At 30.9% G+C, this 25,950-nt stretch overlaps 1 protein-coding gene across 2 annotated transcripts in view; it reads right to left on the bottom strand.

Moving 5' to 3' along the window:
- LOC142320509 (uncharacterized) overlaps positions 1-25,950 on the bottom strand; it is a 238,609-nt gene that overhangs the window by 69,434 nt on the left and 143,225 nt on the right. For both annotated transcript variants that reach the window (XM_075358372.1, XM_075358373.1), the window contains exons 14-17: positions 23,521-23,727; positions 20,286-20,454; positions 10,356-10,480; positions 6,104-6,266 (exon numbers count right to left, since the gene is read on the bottom strand). In XM_075358372.1, the coding sequence (XP_075214487.1) occupies positions 6,104-6,266; positions 10,356-10,480; positions 20,286-20,454; positions 23,521-23,727 (664 nt within the window). The remainder of the gene's footprint in view (positions 1-6,103; positions 6,267-10,355; positions 10,481-20,285; positions 20,455-23,520; positions 23,728-25,950) is intronic.

Raw genomic sequence — 25,950 nt, 5'->3', positions numbered from 1 at the left:
ATCTTTTGGTTCTTTCGGGGACTGTACAATATAAATGTATAATGATTAAAAAGTGTTTTGTTAAATAAAAATGTATAATTAATAATAAAAACTATCATCATTATCACCATCTGTCTGATGACAGGTTCTTTACACCAATCTTGTCATCCATTTCTGATACAAGCTTTCTCCTTCATGCCCAATTATTTTCCAAGCTTCATCATCCTTATCAAATTCATTCTTTTTCTTTCTCACTTCCTTCCCCTTCTACTGACCATTTCAAAGCAGTTGTCCAGATTACATTTCACATGTCCTAACCACTGCCAGCACATGCGACTCCAGTAGTGATGAGGTGAGGGGAGGGGATGGAAAGGTAAAGTGCATTGCATTCTCTAACAATTAGGGCCCTCAAGAAGCGCATTCCAGCAAGGTTGGAAGGCATTTGCACCGAAAGGACTTCATGGAACGGACTGAAGGGAGAACACCAGGAGAGCAAAGCACATACGTGGTTAGTCTCCCAAGGTCAGAATTAGTAAATATTCCCATCTGGTCTAAAAGATCAGAGCGCAATACAAACTTCTGTCCATAAATAAAACAAATCAAAATATAACCACCAAATAAATAATTACCCGCCCGATAAAAAGAAAGATAAAGCAGCAAGGGACTCTAGTCCAGGCTCTGCGATTAGACAGAATACATAAATCTCCTGCTATCCTTGTGTTCTGTACTGTCCTAAACCAGTTTCCTTTTCTTTTTTGTAATTCTACTTTATTCATCCATCTTACTTTCTTCATATCCATATCTCAGAAGCTTCAATCCATTCCCTCTTTCTGTTCCTTATTGTCCACACTTCACATCGATAAAAGGCACCATGAAAACATGCATTTATAATCTAGACTGTAATTCTTTTACAAAAAAGGCCAAGACTTTTCTAGTATTCAAGCTAGCACTAAAAATGAAAGGTGATTTAATAAATTTTTACAATCGTATGCCAAACTGACTATTTTGTACAGAATTACCTATTTGCTTAATTTTTTTTGTACAATTGTTAAATCAAGCTTCTCAAGATCACCTCGTAACTGATATTATATGGCTGAATGTTAAATATGTATGTAGCTAATTTAAAAAATTTCCACTACATAGATTCCAAACTATTCACACAGATTTGTAAAGTTGGTTCTATAACAGGGAATGCAAAAAAATAGAAAATCTAGAGTACCACTATTTACAGAAAAACTGTATGAGATAGGTTTAGTCAGAAGATTATATGAGATAATTGCATACTTACTATGATTAAGTTTGAGGCCAACTGTGTATTTCCTGAAGTTTGGATACATTTGCTTTACAACAAAGAAAATGATGTAAATTACCAAATGAATAGGGAAACTTATAGAATAGCAAATAGTCCAAGAAGTTTATTGTTTTGTTTTTGAAAGATGAATTAATTCACCACAGAAGCTTACATAGGATCTTGTAAGTGCGAATATGAAGATGAAAATGTGCAGCACATGAAAAATGCAATGGCTGACCAGTATTCAAAGCTGACACCTCCGGCTAAAAGGCTAACATATTACCACTCTGCCACAGAGATCAACAAAAAAATTTTATTTTGAAAATAAATTTTCTTTTCTTTTTCAAAATCTTATTTTGAACATTTTATTTTACATCACACAATTACAACTGATATTGTACAGAATACAATTATTTTGTACAATTGATCATATCAAGAATTTAAATTATACTCCAAGAATAGCACTGGATTTATTTACTTCACAACAAATCAAATGTTTTATGGCAAATGCAATACAGGAACTGTTGCCAAATAAGGATATTAATTTCTTCTGAAATTCTGATTGGTGCTAGATAGATCTTTGAATATTAATGTAATCAAGCGTCCTCAATGATATAATTATACATCATGTTAAAAAATTGCATTTTTGAAATAATACATGAGTCATTCCATATCAAGTGGACCAGGGGTTCCCAGTCGACCATCTCCAAACTTCATAAAATTTTGCATGGAAATCTGCTGTGATCTTAAATGTCATTTTACCAAATTGCAGCTCTATATCTGCTATTGCTGATTTTCTTGATCTGTTGAAAAAAGGGTACTTACTGGTAGTTCGCGCATACATGCAAAATATTCTAACTTTGACTTATAATATTGAAGGCAATAATAAAGCTATAGATCTGAGTTTTAATCGGTTAACATTTTATGTTGAATTCAAATATGTTATTCACAAGTTTCTTTTAGTACCTGGTTTTGAGATATAACAGCTGAAATTCAGTTAAAAAGTTGTGACATTTTGTAAGTTAAAGTTTGAGCTTATATAATTCTTTATCTAGGATTTAACCGGAATGAGACTTTGTAACCTGAAAAAGGGCATAATTGTATATAACATCCTAAAATTTCAAAGCTACTGGAGGCTTATGTCAGGAGATACTCATCAAATTTGGTCAGAAATTTTTTAGCTTGATTTTAGATCTACCTTTGAAAGTTATATCTGAGGTATACCTTCTTAGATTTTGTTAGTTTTATAACAGTTAGAAAGAGCAACTTTTAAACTAAAAAATCCATGCAGTTTGTTTTTTGACCTGTAGTTTATAAGCGGCAGAAAAAACAAGTTGAAAGATAATGTATGTTTCACACAGGGAGCAAGTTTTTCGTCATTTTTATGGATTAAATGAATACTCTCTAGTAGAAAGTAATTTTTTATTAAGTAATATCATTCGTTTTGCTGTCTGTTAATACAAAATTGTTAATTGTATTAAACTGTAACTTGCCTCCTATTTAATATAGAGGAGACATTTTCAACTAATTATATCTATTATGGCAAGCACAATTTTTTAAAATATTTTTACATATGCACAAAAATACTAAAATCACAAACAAAATGAAATATAGTCATAGTAGTAATAACAGAGTGCAACAAAGTATTACAATATTATAGAACACAGCAGCTTCAAAATAAAATAAAAATATCTAAAGTAGTCAGAAGCCTTTTAGCACATTTAATTCCACTTCAGCTTAAATTCTTTCTCAATCATAGACTGGATGTAGCCTGGATACATACATTGTCATCTTGATGATGCCATTGATGGTGCTTCAAAAGTAGCAAAATAGTGCTGTTATGGAATCCAGCAAGTGTCCTTTCTAGGGGGCCAATGATAAGAATAAGCTGCACCATGAAGGTGTATAAAACTAATGAAGGCATCATGTTCTTCTTCATCTTTTTCAATATATATCACATATATTTCCAATCCACCAAGTATTGTAATACATGCAAGCCATATATTGGCCTGGTTGCAAGCTGTTAAGTGATATGCCTTGAATAGGTTTATCAGTTTCATTAACATCAGCTTCAATACTGAAATATCATTTGAGACTCTGCTGACTTGGATTTTAGCTTTGCTAATTGGCTTAAATTGGAGGTTCTCTCTTGTTCCAGCAATTGTGTGACCAATTGTCTCGGATTCTCTCAACTCCTCTTGGAATAAAAAAGAACCTGATTCCTGGCATAATTTCTTTACAAAATTCAAATAAGTCTCTTGGTGTCAATATCTGGTCTTCTATAGGTCGCTGAAGACTAGCACATGCTGCTAATCATTTTGCAGTATCTCCAATTCTATCAAAAGGTGGATTTTTCATGGCTAGTACCAAATAAGTTCCATTCAGCTGTTATCCCAAAGTCTTCTTCATGGTGGCAAAAATTGATAAAATTCTTTAAATTCTTGTACTGAGCAGCTGAACCATCACTGAAGTAGTATACATGCTTTATTTCAGTCAGTCTTCAAGTATTTGATCAGTTCAGTCAAAAATATATGAACAGCAATAATATCATGCACTGACCATGCAAATGCTAAGAATCTGAAGCTTATTTTTATTGTAATAAACCATGAATGGATGCAGTGTAGCTTGGCTGTTTTCTCAATGGAATCCCTGTACAGCATCTTGCACAAATGAATAGATCTCAGCAAAATCCATCAGGATAATGATATGATTATCATTTAAATATTCTTTCAGTTGTTTTAAATATGAACTTCGATGTTTTGAAATGAAATGGTGGCTAGTCAGGTAGAAACCTTTAAGGAAAGCTTTTTAATAAAATTTTCCAGTCGCATGTTGCATCTCCAATGTGTCTCTGTCTATATGAATCCACTGCTTATATTCTATTAGTTCCTCCAAGTCATACATTAAGCTCATCTAATAAATATGACTTAATTCAATTTTTCCAGGACACTGTTCGCAATGTTGTAGCATGCAATCCTTAGATTCTAAGCTGCACACAGTTTTCTCAATCAATACCTGCAGTCATCCTTGATGGATATTGCAGCTACCACGAGCTTAATATTTTGATGAATGGTACAAACACAAACTGAATGTGTGCCAGCAGCACCAACTGTAATGCATTATCAAAATTAAAATCTGAACCTTTATTATTGCTGTCAAAATTGTTAGTCAAATATAACAATTTTTACATGTGTCCACAAACTATAAGTAAGAACCCCTTTTTCAAGAGGTCACAAAAATCAGCCATAGCAGATAAAGAGATGCAATTTGGTAAACTGGCATTTCAGATCATGGGGAACTTCCACCAAAAATTTGATGATATTTGGAACTGGTCAGCTGGGGATGATTTTCAAAACTGGACCATTTGACATGGAATGAGTCATACATATACATATATATTTAAAGAATATTAAAGTTTATCATTCTAGATACATCCCCATGACGTATTCCATTTTATTACTTGAGCCTCAGACACATATTACAGACCTGTTCACAATTAAACCGGTGGATGTTCATATACAGAGCATTCATTAATTGATGTGCTGTGGAATTATAGAAGTGTGATGACAAAAATTTATTAATTATTACTTTGTATTTTTATTTCATTACTTTATGGAGACGGATATTACAATAACTGGAATAGTTTAAAGAGATGTTGAAAATAACCTCCTCCAACGTCAATACAATACTGCACACATTTCAATTTGTTTTCAAACACTTTAACCAGTTGATGTACTGGAATGTCTTGTATAAATGCTGTTATTGTAGTTTTTAGTTCATCAATCATGCATGGTCTGATGCGATAAATACTTGTTTTGGTGTTCCCCATAGGGAATAATTTGAAGGCGTCATATCGAGCAATCGTATAGGCCACAAACCCCTTAAAATGATTTGGTACCAAAGACAAATTTTAAAAAGTGGAAAAGTCATTGATCTGTTAGCTATGTACGCTGTAGCTACATCTTGTTGGAATCAACTGTGATTGATTTTCACTTCTGTTAACTAATTATGAGGTCTGTTAAAACAGCACACTAAACGATCACTATTAAATGTATTTTTAAAAATAATCGGACCCACAATGTGTGTTCTACTCACACTGAACCAGACTCCAATTTTCACTTTGTGTAATTCATGGGGGTTAGTAGTCAACCGCAGTCATGTATTTAGTGAATAAATATACCCTTTCAGATGAAACCATGCATCATCTGTAAAAAACGTAATAACAAGGATGGCTACAGAAGTTTTGTCAATAAATGTTTAAATCACTTCGATCAGCGTCTTCAACAGAGCCTGTTGCCCAATATTTTAAGATAAGACTTCAAACTGCATTGTGATGAGGAAGAGCAGTGTTTGGAAACTTTCCAGAAAACTTGTGCTTCACTAAATCAGTATACTTGTATACTTTACAAAAGACATGTTCAATGAGAAAAATGTGTTCCTCTACCGAAAGAACCGTAACATGTCTCGCAAATATTGATTCCGATAAATGAAACAGTATGAAACAAATCGAAGCATGTTCAATCAAACTCAACAACTGACATCTCGGTTTAATCCAACAAACATCCAACAAACGTACAGGTACCCAACCTAATGCTGAAAGAACAGAATTTACCACATAATTCTAAAGCATACTGCACTTTGACTTTTCGAAACACTATATTATGTGGTCCCGTAAAAAAATTCCACAATAGTAATTTTGTGAGCATAAAATAACTTTGTTAATAATCAGTATGGTTTGTTGTTCAATTTCTTTATATATCCAGTTTTTAAACTAATTTAACATTAATGTATTAAAAGTGAAACAAGAAGTAATGTATAAGTTAAATTAGTTACCTCTCGGTCCGATATCACCAGGGAAACCTCTAGGCCCGTCAGCACCATTATCTCCAGGGAAACCCATTGGTCCTGTGTTACCTTTTTCACCTCTAGCACCGGACAAACCTCTAGGACCAGTTAATCCAAGTGGACCTGCTGGACCTGGTAGCCCTACCTCACCCTTAAAAAAAAAGATTTAACAAACTAATTACTAACAAGTATATACATATGTAAAATAATTTTAATTTTATGTAATTTTATTACTGTAAACTAAGACATCCAGGAATATCCATTAACTCATTTAAATATTAATATTTAGATTTGTATAAATTTGATTTATTTTACACTCTTAAACTTGTCCTGATTTAAAGGATTTTTTTTTAATTTATAAATTTAAGATAGATTGTGTCTATAAAGTTTTCTAAATGTCATAATGTGATCCTACGAACGAAGGAGTCAGAGTACAGCAGGCGGGGAGCAGACTGTTGTGTAGTCTAGTGGCAAGGAGACTACTGCTTTCATGAGGGGATCTACAAATAATACTGAAGCCTGGGATGCAGCATGGCAACATCTAAGGCTAGGGAGATAGTCCCCATGCCTAGGTTGTTCTGGTCCACCCACATGCAAGATTGGGGGGGTTGCAGCTCCCCGATGATGGTATGGGGGATAACCCTCAAGGTGTGAGGGGATTGCCACATGGGGTAAGCACCAGATGTGTGCAACACACACCTGGTGGTTTGTAAGTAAGAGATGGGAAGGGTAGATATCCAGCTGATGGATGAGCTGGCTATCCAGAAGAGGAGGTCGGTGTGTCCTGATGACACTAGGGAGACCCTGATGGGATACCCCTACAGGAAACAAGACAGGGAGGACAGGCTGCTGCCATGACACCCTGAGGTGAGCAAGTGATACTGAATTTCCAGACTGGTTGCTTTGAGAGCGATTCTAACCAAAAAAAGAAAAAGAAGTCATAATAAAACGGTCAGCCAAATATAAACTGAGGATTTGTTTTTAATATTTATTAGTAGATAATAAAAATACAAACATATTTTTTGCTTTTCTACATAGTTCCCTAAAATTTGACATTCTTCATAAAAACATACTGCGAGCCAATTGCGTACGTAATCCCTCACTTAGTTGTTTTTTAATCTATGTCTTCCTAGTGCCTCCTTCAAAAGCATGTTCTAATAAGCATCCTTCTAAGGATCCTTAGAAGAAGAAGAGAAGAATCCTCCTTCTCTTAAAGCCTCCTTCAAGAGGAATAAATCTGGACTGTACAGGGATGTTCTAAGGATTCCTGGAAAATTTCATCCAACTTATCCCGTATGCTAACAACTGTGTTAGGCATGGCATCACATTTTTGATTGGCTGATGACACCTTTCATCTTGGCAGGCTGCTTTTATTTAGTCTAACAGCTGGCATGAGTAAGCAGCATTCACACTGTGATGTTCATGGAGAAGATAATTGAAGAATATGCCTTTAAGTCCCAAAAAAGGTTGTCAGGACTTTTCCAGCTAATAGGTGTTTTTGTCTCTACAGGGCAACAGACCACTCCACAGTTGTCAATTTCAACACAGGAATGTACTGATGGACTCATGACTCATCATTTGTGTCTACTTGATGTAAAAAATTATTTCTTTCTCATCTAAATCAATTTAGAGACCTAGCAGTAAATTTCCTATCAATCCTTTTTTCTGATTTTGGGTCATAAGACATCTCACACAGACTCTGCAGAATCTAAGGTGCATTGATATAATGGAATTGCCACTTCCATAACTCACAGCTACTTCTGAAGCAGTTTCATTGACCATAAGATGCCAATCATCTTCAATGAGAACACAGATCGATCGTAGAATATTTTGAATGTTGTCATCCATCATACTTGTCCTTAAATTGTGACTCTCATTGTCTACAGCTTCACACCTTCTTTAAAATTTGCTTAAACAAGTCATAGACTTGGAAACATGACAACATCATATCCAAACTGCTCAACCAAGCTAATCAAAATTTTGGAGTGTTTGATGCTCTCATTCAAGAAAAACTTCACGACAATAGATTGAGCAACCGATAATGAAATCTTTTGCTCTGACATATTGCATGAATACAGAGGCAGTTGGAGCATCCATCCTGTTGTTTCATCTCCAGCTTCAGTATATCTCAATGCCAGCCCATTCATGTTCATAGCTGAATGGTAAAACAAAAACCCAGTTTATATTTGATTGACCCTCTTACTGCCTGAATCCAAGTTCTAACTCCCTGTAATTGAAACGGTATGTTGATATTGTAAAGGGGAAATATGTGTTTGTACCTTACTACAGCTACTGACCCAACCAGCTGAAGTTCACTGTCTAAGTTGTTACTCCAAACTTAATTAATTTTTATATCAATGAGGATCTCGAAGAGATAATGGTCACTTCGGCTGAGAGCTGGCAAGTAGTGTCAGACTGGGCCAGTACTATAATGCCAAAACTACAAGCCCAAGAAAATGCTAGGAAAGGAAGAGGGATGGTAATGGCTTGGCGCTAAGGTCTCGAAATGGGCTGCTAGGAGGGTGTCGGCCACTGGGATCATCCTGGAATGATGAAGCAGGCAGCACTCCCAATGATGACATCTCTAATGATGGCAGCCGAAGGTAGTCACACCTAATGAAGGGAAAGCCACTCCTTTCAAAATGTAATGACTTGCAGCAGTTTTAGGAAGGAGGATAGAAGAGTGGTGGTTTAGTCAGTATGCACAGTCATACATATGCACTAAGTAACATCAAGTGGAACCAACTGCGAGTCTGACATGCTCTATCCAGCTGTCCATAATAGGATTCCCCATCTCAAAAAAAAAGTACAAAAAGAACTTGTTGTAGAAATACATTACACACTTTTATGGCTGGCCTGTTTCCTTCATATCCTTCTGAGCTTGGACTCGGGCAGAACATTTTTGTAATTTATTTATCTCTATTAAATTTCCTAACTTTTTAAAAACAGTAATAAAGAAAAAATACCACTACCTTCTAATATACCGGTTACCCACTTTTTAGTAATATTAGCCTGACTCCCAAAGTTTTAATTTTGAATCCTGTTCACAATTATAAATAAATATTTTTGCTTTGTGCAAGTTAATAAGTTACCTTTATTAAATTTTATAGTTTTGTATCTGATAAAAACTCTATAATATAGTTTTTATACATATTTTCATAAATCTTATAAACAATATAAGAATAAACCGTAATTATGAACATTTAGTTTAATCTTTCACACCACAATTAAAAAAAAGAAAAAAGATATTCATCAAATGTATTTTGATACCTTAAAAAATATTATCATTTTGTAATGCATTTTATATAAACAGTGTACTATAAATAACAAATATTTTAAACTGAAATTCATATATTTATAAAAAACACAATTATACTTACGTACCAACAAAAATGAACAACTGGGTAAAAGGTGGACCTAAGGCCCACCGCAAAAATGTTACATAGTTTATGTTTTATTACACATGATTTTGTTAATGTTTTTGCAAATTGTAACTAAATAACATTCATGAATTTAGCGTACTAACAATAAAAAATTTACAATGAAAAGCTTCAAAATCTTGAACATTCTTAGCTGTTTCATGAGTTGTGATTTTTTTAACACAGCTCTAACCCCCAATGCTTTCCTTTTTTGTTACCAAAACACACATATAATTTTAGATATTGTTAATATCAAGAAGTATAAATTGTTCAAACGAATGAATCGTTCGTACACTGCGTGCAGCTGCCTGGTGCACCACCATTGGTCTGCTGCAAGCCAATAGCGGCTAAAATAAAATGCGAGCACATAAACAAACAAACCCATACACCATCCTTTTTTATGGAGAGTGATAGAATAGGAAAAATTTGATTCTTTATGCGATTAAAAATTTCAAATCTAGTCATTAAAAAACAAAATAATTATATTAACAGATTATTACTTCTAAAAAAATATACAATTAAATATTACAACACATTTCTGTTGAAAAGACAGAAATCTTTACAAAGGCTTCACTTAAAGAGCAGTTATGATGTAATGAATTTGTGCATTACCAGTATAAGAATATGGTGAAAAGGAGATGCATCTGCGATTTGTGCAGGATGAGAGAGTTAAACAAAAGTATTAAGTAATTTATTTGTAAAATAATTGCCTTAAATAAATGATCTTTTAATTTTTATAAAGCTATATTGTCTATAAATCACATGATTAATTACAAAAAAAAATTATCTTCATGAAAAGACAACAAAAATTTAATTCATACCCGTAATCCTTGAACACCTTTCTCGCCAGGTAATCCATCTTTTCCTGGTCTTCCAGGCTCACCTTTATCTCCTGGGGTACCAGCATCCCCCTTAAACAGATTTTCCGGTGATATATCACACTTTCCTATAAATGAAAAAAAGAAAAATTACTTAAAATGGACAAACTGTGAAATACTGCATTTGAAAATTATTAAATTAATCTTCATAATTAATTAATAAACATATAATAAAATCTCTTGTCTTCTTCAACATTTTACAAAGGAAATGACTTACTCCTTTTATTTGTTCCCTATTCTGTCTTCATTAGTTGGGTCAGTTACTATATGTGTCTATTTAAACCTCTCCAGAAAATATTTCTGCTGACTTTTGTTACTTAATGCTTTTTTTTATTTTTCTATGTCATTGCACCTTTTTAAGTTTTCCATTATGTCTGTTGCGTTCCTCTTTTTATTATAAAATGTACCTCACATAGATTCTTATCCTACACTCTGTTCTTACATCCAAAACTGTTTTTCTCTTTCTTAACTTTTTTTGACATTCTATCAGCACCTACACCTTTTATTCATGAATTTGACTTTTTTTTGGTGTTTGGCATGCATTACAAAATTTTGTGTATGTTGCTTGAATTTTAATACTTTAACTGACTTCAAAATAGGAGGAGGTTCTTATTGATAAATATCTTGTTTTACATTTTGATGTTCATATATAATTCCATAAATTTCATTAACTAAACATATTTCAGCCGGTCTTTTTATTTGAAAGGGAATACTTTCCTAGTGGCCTCTTGTAAATTTTACAAAATCTATATAGAATTTTTTATAAATTCAGTAAAAATCAGAAAAGGTCATTTTTTGTTAGGTTCTGATCATGGAGTTTGAGGGGTGTGCTTGTGTGTTTCTGGGTTGGTTAATATCAATATAAATAAAAAAAATATATATAATGTTTTAAGAAAAAAGAAACATAACATACATGTAGGCAACACCTATAATTTTTGCATATCTGCCAGCATTTTGTCATCATGAGGTTTATTTAGCTTTTGTAAGGGTCCAAATCATACAATGCTAATTCCTTCTAAACTTTTCATTTGGCTTAGGGCAACACATGCTTGGCCTTTAGAAAAAAATTTTTTGCCAAAATCAATACAGTTTTATTAAGTATAATGCCTTATGAATTTGTTTATTTGTGTAGCACCATGGCTCAGCTTAGAATTAATGGAACCATTTAAAATTCAATATCCTTTTGCAATTTAGCATGCATGATCCCTTATAGATCCATGCACTAGATGTAGAATTTTAATTGATACTGTAAGTATCAGGTATTTTGTAAAAAAGTTTATTGGAAATGAATATTATAAAAAATATTTAGGTAAAAAACCATTTGAAGTGACCACAGCACATGGCACTTCCAAGGAAAAATTTAGTATGTTAATACCAGTATTAGGCAGTAAGAGGAATAAATAAATACTATTTATTTGACTTCCATAAAGATTTTAACTTACTGTTAGGGCTAGATAATTTGAAGGAAATGAAAATTAATTTAGATTTTGTAAATAATAAATTATGTAGAAAAATATTGCAATACCAATCCGTTATTTACAAGTAAAGTGGAGACAGAAGACAAAGCTGTTAATAGTAAAAATGTGTACCAGATAGAAGCATGTACAAAATGTAACATTAAATTTCCAGTGGATAACATTAAAAATGGAGTATTATATTATAGGAACTTAGATGGCCTACAAACAAATTCCTCAGTCAAAGATAGTGAAGCTTATCGTACAGTTATGAATCCTACACTTATAAATAGAAAATATTATGTAATACACCACTATATGTAGATCCCTTAGACAATTATAAGTGTGTACCGGTGCATAATAATGATAAACCAATAAATACGTTAGGAAGAAAAATAGGAAGAATAGTAATAATAATAATTGTAAAATGTTGCCCAATGTTAATAATAATAATAATAATAATAATAATAATAATATAGTAACAAATTTTATAAATATGGTACCAAATGTTATAGACAATGAAAATAAATATAATAAGAGAAAGCGCGATATTAATAAATGCAGTAAAGAAAATACTGATAGAAATAAGTTGCCAATTACAAGTAATGATTATGAGATTAATACTAATAAGGGTAATAAATATAATAATAGTAATAATAAGAAGAAGAAAGGTAGGAATAATAATAATTGTATATTCTCAAATATTACTACAAACATAATAATAATGAACTTAATTATAGTAAATGGAAGTATAGAAATAAGAAGGAAATAAAATAAATAATATTGAAATATTGCCAAACACTAATAAATATGATGGGAAGAAAAATTATAGAAATAATAAAAATATGTTGTGAAAATAAGCAAAGTTAATAAAGATGTTATTGATGAGAATAATGAAATATATAATCATATTATAAATAATAATAGTAATATGTTGTTGAAAAATATGATTGGAACTAGTATTAATTTTAATTTAATTAGTAAAATGAAGAAAGGAACTAATAAAATAGAAATAATAACAATAATATAAATAAAGAAAAGGAAAATATTAGTAATAAATGTGAAAAAAATATAAGAAAGGTAAGAAAAATATTAATAATAATTTGTATCTAATTAATCAAATGAAAGCGTTAGATTTTTCAAAAATTAGGACGTATGAATAGCGAGGAGAAAGAAGAAATAATTAACTTAATAAAAGAATATGCAGATATTTTTCATATACATGGAAGCAATTTAAGATTTACCAGTCAAATTAAACATAAAATTAGGATGACAGATGAAATACCAGTATATACTTGTAATTATAAATACTCCGAAAAATTTAGGAAGGAAGTAGAAAATCAAATTACTGATATATTAAAACAGAAAATTATTCAGCCATCATATTCATTCCAGGAATTCCCCAATATGGATAGTACCAAAACACTCAATGCCTCAGGCAAACAGAAATACAAATTAGCAGTTTACTTTAGAAGATTAAATACTAAAACAATCGATGATAAATTTCCATTACCAAATATAACAGATATTTTGGATAAATTAGGCAGAGTTCAATATTTTATGACATTCGATTTAGCTTGAGGATCACAAAGTAGAAATAGACCAAGATAGTATAGAGAAAACCGCATTTTAGACTGAGACAGGACATTACAAATTTTTAAGAATGTTTTTTTGATTGAAAAATAGTCCACCAATGTTTCAGAGAGTTATGAATAATCTATTACATGGAATACAGAATGAAATTTGTTTAGTTTATTTAGATAAATTATTATATATTCTACTAGTTTAAAAGAGCATATATTAAGATTAAAAAAAGTAATTATAGACTCAGATTTGCAAATTTAAAATACAGTAAGATAAAATTGAATTTTTAAGGAAAGAAGTAGGATACCTAGGACATATTGTAACACCGGATGGAATAAGCTGGACCCCAAAAAAGTGGAAGCAATAAAAAGATATCCAATACCAAAAACTATGAAAGAAATAAAAGGATTTTTAGGATTATTAGGTTATTACTGAAAATTTATTAAAAACTAAGCCAATATAAGAAAGCCATTAACTAAATGTTAAAGAAAAAAATGCTAAAATAAATATTGAAGATGTAGAATATATTAAATGTTTTGAATTATGTAAAAATGTTTTATTAAATGAACCATTATTACAATACCCAATTTTAATAAAGAATTTTTTCTTATAACTGATGTAAAGCAGCTTTTCTTAGCTAATGTAGCAGTAGGTGCAATATTAAGTCAAAATAAAAATGATGGAGATATACCAATAGCATACACAAGTAGAACTATTAATGATACTGAACATAATTATTTGTCAATTGAAAAAGAATTACTTGTGATAGTTTGGGCAACAAAATATTCTCGCCTATATCTTAATGGTAGGAAGTTTAAATATTTTATTGATCACAAGCTGTTACAATGGTTATTTTCAATTAAAGAACTAAGTTCAAAGTTATTACGATGGAGACTAAAATTAGAAGAATTTAATTATGAAATAGCATAAAAAAGGAAAGAAAAATCAGAATACAGATGCCTTATCATGTATTTAATTAAATATTAATGAAAAAGTAAATAAAAATTTAGGATTTTAAATGACCAAATGACACACAAATTTTGAAGGTAATATGATAACCAATACCAAAGGATCTAGTTAATTATAGTAAAAATCAAGTAACATTAAAATTAGTTAAAAATAATCCAAGTAAAATTAAAATACAAAAACTATAAGACAAGAATAAATGTAGAAATAGCTGAAAATAGTTTTGCTGAAAATATAATTAATTCTCTTAAAGAATATTTGATACCAAGTATAAAATATAATATAAAAGTAACGTAATGTAATGTAAATGTAAATATAATGTAAAAGTAACCAATTGCAATTAGTTAAGTGCACCATTACATTATTAGATATTATTAATAATAATGAATTACAAGAAATAATAAATAATTATCAAGTAGGAAAAACAAATCATCATGGAATACAAAAAACGTATCAACAGATTAAAAAAAAAATACTATGCTCCAAATTTAAAAGTACACATACAGAATGATATTAATGAATGCAATATACGTCTGAAAATGAAATAATTATATTTAGTAATTTAACAGTAATAATATTTTATGAATGAAGTTATTTGCAGACATACAGATCCCGTAATTTCAAGAAGTAAATTAACTCACATACCCTAAAAGATAAAAAGTTATATTACAATAATACACAATGGAATAAAATAAAAATGTAGTATATAGGATTGAAATAAAATAACATACAGTTTCATATGATTTAATTAAACTAGTAGAATAATTTAGTAATGTTGTATAAAATAATTATATTTAGTAAACTACGTATTAAATTATCTGAATATAAAGGAAAACCTAAGATAATTTAACTATTGGAATTTCTGAAGAGATATTCCAATACATGTGTTATTAAAATAAAATTCAACAAATTAAATACAATTAAAACTGCAAGAAGTATATGTCAAAACGGTACAAAAACAAAGTAAAATGAAAAATAAATATAATAAAAAAATTACATTGATTAATGAAGAAAGAAAAACGGCGAAGACTGAAGGAGGACATTATAATACAAAAAATAAGTTTCATCTATCAAATATAAAAGATCCTTGAAAAATTAAGAAAATTTGACAATAAAACCAACCTTCCAATACAGAAACTAATGCTAACTTAAATCCTGTTGCAGGTACATCCTCATGTCCTTAAATGAGAATAATCCCAGATCCCCATCTGGGATCTGCTGCTTCTGTCCAGCAGAAATTAAAAATATTACGATTAATTCTAGAATTGTACCGGTTAATTGAGGTATAGCTAAGTTAGAAAATACGTATCATAATTTTGTTCATTATTATGATTATATTTGCAATTATTATTATGCAAATACTTTTACTTGAAGTAAAAGAAAATATGATTAAATGGACATCAGAATTGCAATATTTTATGGCAATAATGCCACATAAAGAAAAGTTAACAATTATGAACTATAAAGAAGCTATAACTCAAGTATTAGTAGGAATATATTTAATAGATTCAAATAATAGTAAAATATTGTACAAGGATACCCACTACAGTTATAAGTAAAAGCTCTTGGCATCTGAAATTTCCTGATGTTAATGAATTAAATATAGAAAATGTCCAGCATTATCAATAAATCTCACTTATCAATAAATCTTAAGCCATTAGAATTAGAAAATATATATATTTGAATAATTTGTCAGTACTCAGGAAAAATAATATTGTCACAAGTGATATATCAATTTGGTCTATAATATTATATTGTATATTGATTGTCATTGTATGTTAAAATATTTAAGAGAAAAATGCCTGTGTTTGATAATCAACTCCAGGGTGTTTTATTTGGGGAAGGCGGAATTATGTTACAGTAAAATTCTGATGCATTGTATTCCATAGGTCACATATGCTGCATATCACTAAAATACTAAGAAATCTAGCCACCATGTAATGGAATGCAGCTGCATCCTTTGTTAATTGAAACAGTAATAAATTAGTCCTGTATACTTGCTTTGTTACAATCAACAAGTAACATAAAAAGTCCATGTATGGCACTTGTTCAATGCACTTATTTTAAAGTAAGCATGTACGCATAACTTACATTATATTATACAATTAGTATTTGTGTGTATAAAAAAGAGATAAGTCTATTATAATAATAAGTGCTTATTAGAAATAAAGATTATTTTTAAAAACACTCATGAGTGTTTTTATATATATTTATGTTGCATATAACACTGGTAACATAAGGATTCCAATGCAGGATCTACATTTAAATTGGTTTAGCCATTGAGCGAAAGCTGTGTACAGCTTTGTACAGTGGAACAAACATACATACACCCTAAATATATTACACTCATTTTTTGGCGATCGTGAAAATACTGTAACAGTTTTATAGTAAAGTTTTGAAAATTTTGTTTATTTGTTTGTAATATAGAGGACAACACACTTAAAAAATGAAAACAATTACACTTGAAAAAAATCAATAACTGACTATACACAAATACACTTATTAAAAAAAAAAAAAAATGAATTACTGTTTGAACCACTTTCACTTATTTTCTGTTGTTTTAAAGTCGCTTCATGTCTTCATAATCTTGCAGATGCTTTAAGTTAAAAAGTGTCTTCCTGCTTCTAAAAATGGGTCAGTAGCTGCTCCATCATATCAGCAGCTTCAATATGATTTGGATTAACTGTTTCTTCATGTTCTTCATTGTCTGAGCTGTTGCCTTCTGAATCCATTGAAGTTGACATAAAAGCTTCTACGATATCATCTTTGCTGAGAATCTGATGTCCGATGTCACTGTTGCAAGAAACCTGAGAAGTGACATCTTCAGTCTTAACAACTAGATGGTCTTCTAATTTTTTACATAATGGGACAAAATCCTCATCGTTTGTCCCATCAAAATCAGATCAAATATTTATTTCATTTTTAGGCTTTCTAGTATCAGATTATCTGGCCAAAAATTTTTCCAGCATTTTATTAGGCTTTTTTTTCAATATCATTCCAACCTTTAACAGAATAATAAATTACTGCCTTCATGTCAATTTTTTGAGAAGGTCCACAAAGGTTATTTTCCTTCTAGGTCTCTTGTTCTAATAGAGGGGCAATAATTTTCATTTTGTATCTTCACTTCCTCTATTACACCCTGATCATATGGCAGTATGAGAGCTGTTACATTTGGTGGCAAAAATTTACAAAGATGTTGCCAGATCTAAAGTGTTTTCTGCTGTATGGGTTGGAGCACTGTCAATAAATAAAACTGCTTTCTCTTCTAATCCTTGACCCTTCAAAAAGTTTTGAAATAATGGAATAATGTATTGAAAACCCAGTTTTTAAAGAGATCTGTGTTCATCCAAGCTGATCTGTGTATTCTGTACTTTGCTGAAAGTAAGTTCATGTTAGAGCAAGGGATTTAGCAGATTTCCTTCTATAAACAACAGTAACTTTAATTCCGCTGATGTTTTACTGCACAATAACAGTACAGTTAATTTGTATGTATTTTACTGATTCAAATATCTGCCGAAGCATTTACATCGGTGGCATCCCGACCGAGGCCTGGCTGAAGACTGTGAGATGTAATCAGTTAGAGGGTCTAAAGACGACCTCCAATAAAGCCCCTCAGGGCTTGCAACAGAGGGAGTGGTATAGAGACCAGTAACGTCAGAAGGTGGGTGATTCCCCCTACGGGGTTAGGATGCACAATAACAATGTCATTCTTTATTGAACTTATGCCCTTTAGCAGAAGAGTTGAATTTAGAGATCAGTGATTTATTTGGTAACATTTTAAAATTTAAACTGCTCTCATCAGCATTCAACATTTTTGAGATAGAAGTAAATTTTTTTCATTAATAACCTTTATAAATTAAAATAAAAAATAAAAATTTCACTACCGACATTATCTGCCGAAAGTCTTTCACTGAAAATTGCTACTGTCAGATACAATGACATTGCTTCAATCTTAAAGCCACTCAAAACCTGCTGTAAATGACAGGTTGCCACCTAATTTTTTGTTTAGGTTTATAGCGTTTCTTTGAAGAACTGGACCTGAAACAGGAACTCCTTGTTCATGTTCTAGACAGAATCAGATGTACAAACCCTTATCTAACTCTGTTTTTCTGGCTTTTTTATGTATCTCTAATTCCTAAACTGTCTTTTGCTACCACTTTGATGCAATGATTTTAAACTGACTTTCTATTTTTTCCCAGTCAGATACAGTTTGTTTCCTGATACTTAATTCAAGTGCAATATTTGTTGTACACTCCCCTTTGTCTGTAAGATATAACGTGTTCACTTTTTTCCATAAAAACTGTTAAAAAAAATCTAACAGTGTAGACTGAATAAAAATTGATACTACACGATAAAATAAACACAATCGACTGTATACTGTACAGTACGTGTTATATTTTTGTAAACAAATAAAGGAAAAGAAGTGGCTACTGTGGAAAAGAAGTGAGTCACTCTAAAACAATCAGTAAGTGATGATTCATCCCCTCTATTTACCACAATATTCTTTATTAATCACATTCTCAAAAGTCGCTTTATTACTGTTTTACTGCAGTAATGTGTTCTGCATAACCTTCTCTGTAACCACATGTTTTTGGATTGTTGATATCTTATTTAGTTTTTGTGTTATTGTTATTTGAATGCAATATGTTTAAGTGTTAGAAGCGATTTTTGTAATGTGTGTTTTTCAGGAGCAATGATACAATGTAAAGTTTTGTGTGAAACTGGGGAAAGCTTTCACAGGATCTTTACAAGTTTTGAAACAGGATTACGGAGATGATGCTCTGGGGACAATGCTGCGAATGGTTTTCATGATTTTAAAAGTGGTCATCCATATTACAGCTTTGAAAGTTACAAAGCTAAAAAGAATAAAATAAAATCTTCTTTTTAAAAAATCAAACCAATTCTACAAATAATGTAAAACACACTTTAAAAAACTGCACTGAAAAGGAAAAAATAATTTTCTACTACATCCTCAACACAATTTCTGGAACTTATTTTTTGAAGTTGGCATCAAATTTTAACATAGGCCTACAATGTTCTGTAGTTACTGTGTGTTACAGACTTACGTATTATAGTGCTGAATGTGTAGTGATTTTTTTTTTAAGTACAGTACAGAACAGTACAGTGCAGTATATACGTAACTTTTATAAAAAATTGTGTTAGTGAATGGTTTACTTATCTAAGTATATTACATGTTGGTGTATAATAAAATACTAAATGCTCAGTTGAATACTGTAGTTAAATTTCATCAGTTTGCAGTCATTTTATAACACATTTAGTAATGGAAGAGGGGTGATAACAGTTAGGTCAATGCAGTATTAATTTTTATGTAATCTGACTTTTATTACACTATACAGTAATTTGCCATTTTCGATAATTAAATTGTCTCAAAAGTGACAAATTAATGGGGTCCTACTCTATATAATTAATAATTATTATTCATTGTCGTTCTATCTTTTATTACTATTTTTTTAAGTGTTTAGATTTTTATTTATATACTAGTTCCTCTCTATTTACTGATTTTGATTATTAACAATCAAAATAGGCATGACATCTAGTTTTAGATTTAGAAAAAAAATTATTTTTAAATATTTTCTATTTTTTTTTTTTTTTATTACAAGGTAGATTGATTGTTCTTGCTACCTGCAACCTTTTTCTATTAACAACCCTATTCTACATCCCAGTTCAAAACTAATACAACCGTATACTTTCTTAATATCCAGATACCATCCTTCTGATGTATAGCAACTTCTTTTACAAATGACTTTTAATAAAAGTTAAATTTGAGTTAAACAATTTGTTAGGGCCATATCCATTGAAATATTTGGTAACTTTTGATGAATTTTTTTTTAAATACAAATTTACACACCTGGTTCTCCTTTCTGTCCAAGACCACCAGGTTCTCCTTTGGGTCCATCATAACAATTAGGTCCAGGTGGTCCACGCTCTCCTTTTATTGAAAGTCCAGTTTCACCTTTATCACCTGTTAATCCTGCTATTCCTGGTATACCATCAGTTCCCGGGAGACCTCGTTTTCCCTATAAAATAAAATAAAGTTTACTCATTCTGAATAAAACCAATTAACAATAAATATGAATAACAAAAATAAGTTTTTCATTCATTTTATTCAAATGTATTGTTTTAAATCTCTATCATAACCAAAAATATACTTTTACAAATTCTACAAAGAAGTCCTATGTCTCACTGCAAATAAATATCTACTGCAATTCCTTAAAAGAGTCATAATAAAATGGGAGATATCAAGCAGGATTCACTTTGAGAAATATTAATTTAATGTTTGCACAGACCTGAACTTGATTACGCATGTATGTGTATTGCAGATCAGTTCTTTAAATTTTGTAATTCTTATACTAGCAGGGCAGCAGGAATAATAAAAATCATTATATAAAAATCCTTTGATCAAAAGAAAGGCATATTGTGTAAGAAAAGTATGTGGTGAATCAGGAACTATTTTTCCACCACATTACGCTGTTTTTGATGAAAATTTTATTAAAGCAATGAATCGTATTGGTGCATGTTTTGCTTATAAAAGAAAAATTCTCAAATTTTATGTGTAAATTAATGATTCTTAATTTGAATAATTTAATGGCTGTTATGGATACCACACAGAAATCATTCTCAAATATGAAATGATAAAATGAAATCATAAACTTTGATAACTATGTAGATCTTGTAAAAGATCTTAAAAACTATAGGTAACTTAAAATTTATTTCTTAGGTTCATATTTTGATTTTTCCTCCTAACAATCTTTGTACTGTGATTGACAAACATAGAAAATACTTTCATCAGGAAATAACCATCACAGAAACATTTGCTATCAGGAAAAATAATCAAACTCAAAAAAAGTAAACTATTGAATCTACAGAACTACCAACCCAAGACAGTCAAAAGAGACTGGAGAAGACATCATTACAAGTAGTAATGAAGAAATTGTCTTTTGTCATTTTTTTTAGTACACAGCAGGTTAATGCAGGGACCTTTTCAAATTGTTTGGTAATCCTCCAATCGCCATATTTAATCAGGGGTCAATTTTTGGATAACTACCATATAACAATATATCATATTATTTTTGACTGCGGGCATTAGACTGCAGAGATTCAAGCAATTGCATAGAACTGGGCACTGGTGATTATATAAGCTGAAAAATTATTATACATGATTTCTTAGCTGAAACTGACAAACATTTTAAATTAATTAAATCTGAAATTCAATATATTTTCAGTTTCTGTTCATTTTTAGTGGGGTCTTTAAAATCCAAATCAATTATACCTTTACAGACCACACTGTTACTTTATTTTAATTACTTTCATATTTCTATTTTTACATTACTCTTGTAATTTTGCTGAGTGTCGGCTTTTCTTATAATTACTTTAGTTTGATGTTAAATGTGTACGAGTCCCTTTACAACCCCTTATTTTTTTCTCTATTTTTTGAGTAATTTGGTGCAAGCAAAATTTCATTTTTAAACCTTTATTTCAATTTCTTTTGTTATAATTTAAAAAATGTTTTTTTTTTTTCATAAATAACAAGTAGTGTTATTTATTGCTACTATTTCTTTCCCATCTAGATAGCACTATAGCTCTAGAAAAGAAAGTATTATAATTGGTCCAATTTAGGCATATGCGTTTTTCACCAGATATTGATGTTTTGACACAAACCGGATGGAAATTTTCCAGATGTTAATGTTAGTAGATAGGTGTGTGTTCGGTGTTGGCATCTATATCACCTTGTATCTCCAGAACTACTGGACTAATTTTGACCAAACTTGGTCAGATTACTTCTATAAATAGGGAATTGATGCCACTAAATTTTCAACTTAAAAGGTAAAGAGGATGAGACTATAGAGCAAGGTCACCCTCAGTATCTTGAGATTTTGCCTATATAAGGTCACTTTTTTTTTTAAGCACATTTTTTAACTATTAAAAATAAAAATATTTACAAAAAAACTTTTTGTGAACTTGTACTCTCACCTCAAAAAATGCTATTTAGTAATCTGCTATGTTATGACATCACAGATGAGTGGTAGAATTAAATAAATGAGTAATATTTAACATGTAAAACAGTAACTCAGTCTGGGTGGGTCTCGAACTCGATCGTCTGGTTGACTCAGTGCCTGGTGTGTTAAACCTCGCAGTTACACCAGTTTGCCGACCATACAATCAAAATTTGATCTATGTAACTTGTGAAATTACATTAGTTTAGCTAGTGCCGATCATTGCCGCTAGTACCACCACACCCGCATGAATTAAATACGATATGCACATGCTTTAGTTAGAATCATTGAATCAAATAAACAAAAAAGATATATTTAAATAAAATGATAAATAGTTTAAGTTGTGTGTGTAAGCTGTGCATCAGAAACAACACACAGTTGTAGGACTTTCCCAGAACGTGGCTTTAGTAGCATGATAGGAAAGTTCTACAACTGTGTTGTCAAATTTTTTTTCAAGTGATTACAACCTATCAGGTTATTTACTCACAAGAATTAGAAAAAAAAATTAATTTGGAATTTTTTGATATTGCTCTGATCAAGGTTTTTCCATCGTTTTACTTGATCTTTACAACCAAATGATAGACCAGTTTTTCTGTTACCCAAAGACTGATTAGCATGCTGATTTGTTACCGATAAGATATTTATAATTTAAAATTATGTACTGATCTGAATGAAATATCTATTGATTTATAAATCCCTAAATTATTAAGTATGTAACTAATATAACTTGAAGATCAGACCTAGAAATACCTATTAGAAACATATAATACTCCAATAAATCATTTCAAGATTTTAGAAATTATTTTTACAATATGTCTGTACACCTAATATGCATTTTGGGTAAAAGGAATAGCTTGCAACTGTGATAATCTGTTAATAAAAGGTACTCTGTTCAGACTCCCACCTAAAAAAAAGACTTCAAAACTATAAAATTATAAATAGAAAATTACAATTTAACTCTTCAAAATATGAATTTTAACATGACCTCGATTAAAAAACATTTGTTTATACATGAACTTGTCCTTTCCTACATTAATTACAAATAAAAATCAATATAAATAATAATAATAATAAATGTAAAAAAATTACCGGTAGACCTGGCTTTCCTGGAATCCCAGGTGGACCAGGTTTTCCAACTGGACCTTTGAATCCTTGGGGTCCAATGGGACCACCAGGTCCTAGTTCTCCTCGTGGTCCTGTTTCTCCTTTTTCACCTTTCACTAAACTTAATGGAACAAAGCAAGCATCACCTTTGTCGCCAGGATAACCAGGTAAACCTTGACTACCAGGTACTCCCTAAAATAAAAGACAACCAAAATAAATACACCTCAGTAAAATTCAACATTTTCACAAAATTGTAATAAAAACTGAAATACATGATGGAATCAGAAAATTCTGGGACTAGATTTAATTATATAAGAATGACCACATTTATCTTCATTATTTGTACGTTATTTTATATCAGTGATATATTTTCATAAAACACACCATTTTAAGGTAAACAAAAATTGAATTTAATTAAGAAAAAGCCTCTTCTCAGATGGTTTCTAATAATCAAGGAAAAAAATTTTGTTGCAGTGTGTATTTAAACTGGATGGTGTAAAATATGAGATTGCTGCTTTAGTGTTGGCTGTCATAATAACTACAGGTTTAGATGAATACCTACAGGCTAGGAGACAGTCCTTCTGGCAAGGGTGTTTATCTTGTTTTGTGGTACTTTAATGAATAGTAACAGTAACCATCCCTTTCTTAAGAATTATCAATTTCTACCTGGTGCATCCTGTGATCTATGGGTAGATATCCATTGGATGGATGCTACGGTTGCGGGGAGCCTTGTTGAGTAACATCCATTTGTATGATCTCAAACTGAAAAATATCTTGAGAGAAGAAGAGTCTGTTTCATAGATTAAGAGAAGGCATTTGATAGGAGTCAAACGGAAGAAAATGATGGAGATTCTTAAACAGAAAAAAGTAGAATGGAAAGACAGAAGATCAATTAAATAATTATACATGAGACAAATACCAGTAATGAAAGTAAATAAGAATATGACTGACATGCTTGGTCTAGGTCAAGGTATTAGGGAAGATATTGCCCCTAGACACTGTTCAACATTTAAATTGTAGATATGACAAAGTATATTATAAGAAAGAGAAGAAGGAAATAAGTTTAGGACAAAAAAAATGCACAAACTTCCTGATAGTAGAGTAATATTGATGATATGGAATGAAAATAAATATAGAAAAAATGTATGTAATAAAAGTAAAAAACAAAGAGAATTTAGTGGTAAAAATAAATGAGGAGAAGGAAAAGGAAAAAACTGCAGATATTTGGGAACTATGGTGACAGAAGACTGTAAGATCATGTGGAAATAAAAGTAAGGATAGAAATGGCAAAGGAAGCCTTTAAGATAGAAATGGTAAGAAGAATGAATTACTGTGTAGTAAAAGTCTGGACTTATGGTTAAAAGAGAGGTTAGCCAAATGCTACGTATGGAGGGTGTTCATGACACTAGATCATCGATACCGATGTTCTTTGGTGGTTGGGTTTCAATTAACCACACATCTCAGGAATGGTCAACTTGAGATTGTACAAGGCTACACTTCATTTACATCCATACATATTATCCTCATTCATCTTCTGAAGTAATACCTTAAAGTGGTTCCAGAAGCTAAACAGAAAAAGAAAGTTGGAGCAGTGTCGTTGTTTGGAAGTGAAACATGGACGATGAGAAAGAGGGAGAGGGACTGGATTCAGGCTTTTGAAATGTAGATAAGATGAAGGATGAAGAAAGTAAAATGGACAAATAAAGTGAAGATTGAGGAAATAATTAACACGATTAAAAAAGAAAGAGCACTTATGTGGGAAGAGTACAAAATTGAAGAAAACTGGTAAGAGTATGTGTTTAGAGAAAGTGGAATCTTGACAACTGCATCAGAAGGGTCAGTAGATGGAGAAAGGAACTGAAGAAGAAGAAGGATAAGATAATAAATGAGGTGAAGATTAGAAACTACAGGGGGATGATGGAGAAGGCTTAGGACAGTCATGGAAGGAGACAACAATGGCGTAAGGGACCTGTGAGCAGGCAGGATACCAAATTATAATGGTGAAATTGAAGCAAATGTCTATTATTTTAATTTAAGACTGTCTTTTTATTTGTAGGGTATTAGACATGAGCAGCAAAACCTGATTTTATGAAACTTGAAGAATGAAATTATTTTATCCAGACCTTAAGACAAGACAATTGAGATATCTATACTCACTGTATGTTTTACCTTCAATTTAGTAAAACTGTTTTAATGATTTATTAGTCTGAAAGGATTTGAAAATTCTACATTAACAATTAAAAAGATTATTCACTGGATGACTGTAACTATCTAACTTTAAACACGGATAAACCATTGTAATATTGACTTCTCAGGTAAACGTATATAGTTAATATAATTCCCATTAATGATAAAGATAGTAAGATAGTTGTTCGTAAAACAAAATGTCTGGGTATTTTATTAGATGATAAATTT

This window comes from Lycorma delicatula, chromosome 2, assembly GCF_047948215.1.
Source record: "Lycorma delicatula isolate Av1 chromosome 2, ASM4794821v1, whole genome shotgun sequence".
Taxonomy (NCBI): domain Eukaryota; kingdom Metazoa; phylum Arthropoda; class Insecta; order Hemiptera; family Fulgoridae; genus Lycorma; species Lycorma delicatula.
This window is presented reverse-complemented; position numbering and strand designations above follow the sequence as displayed.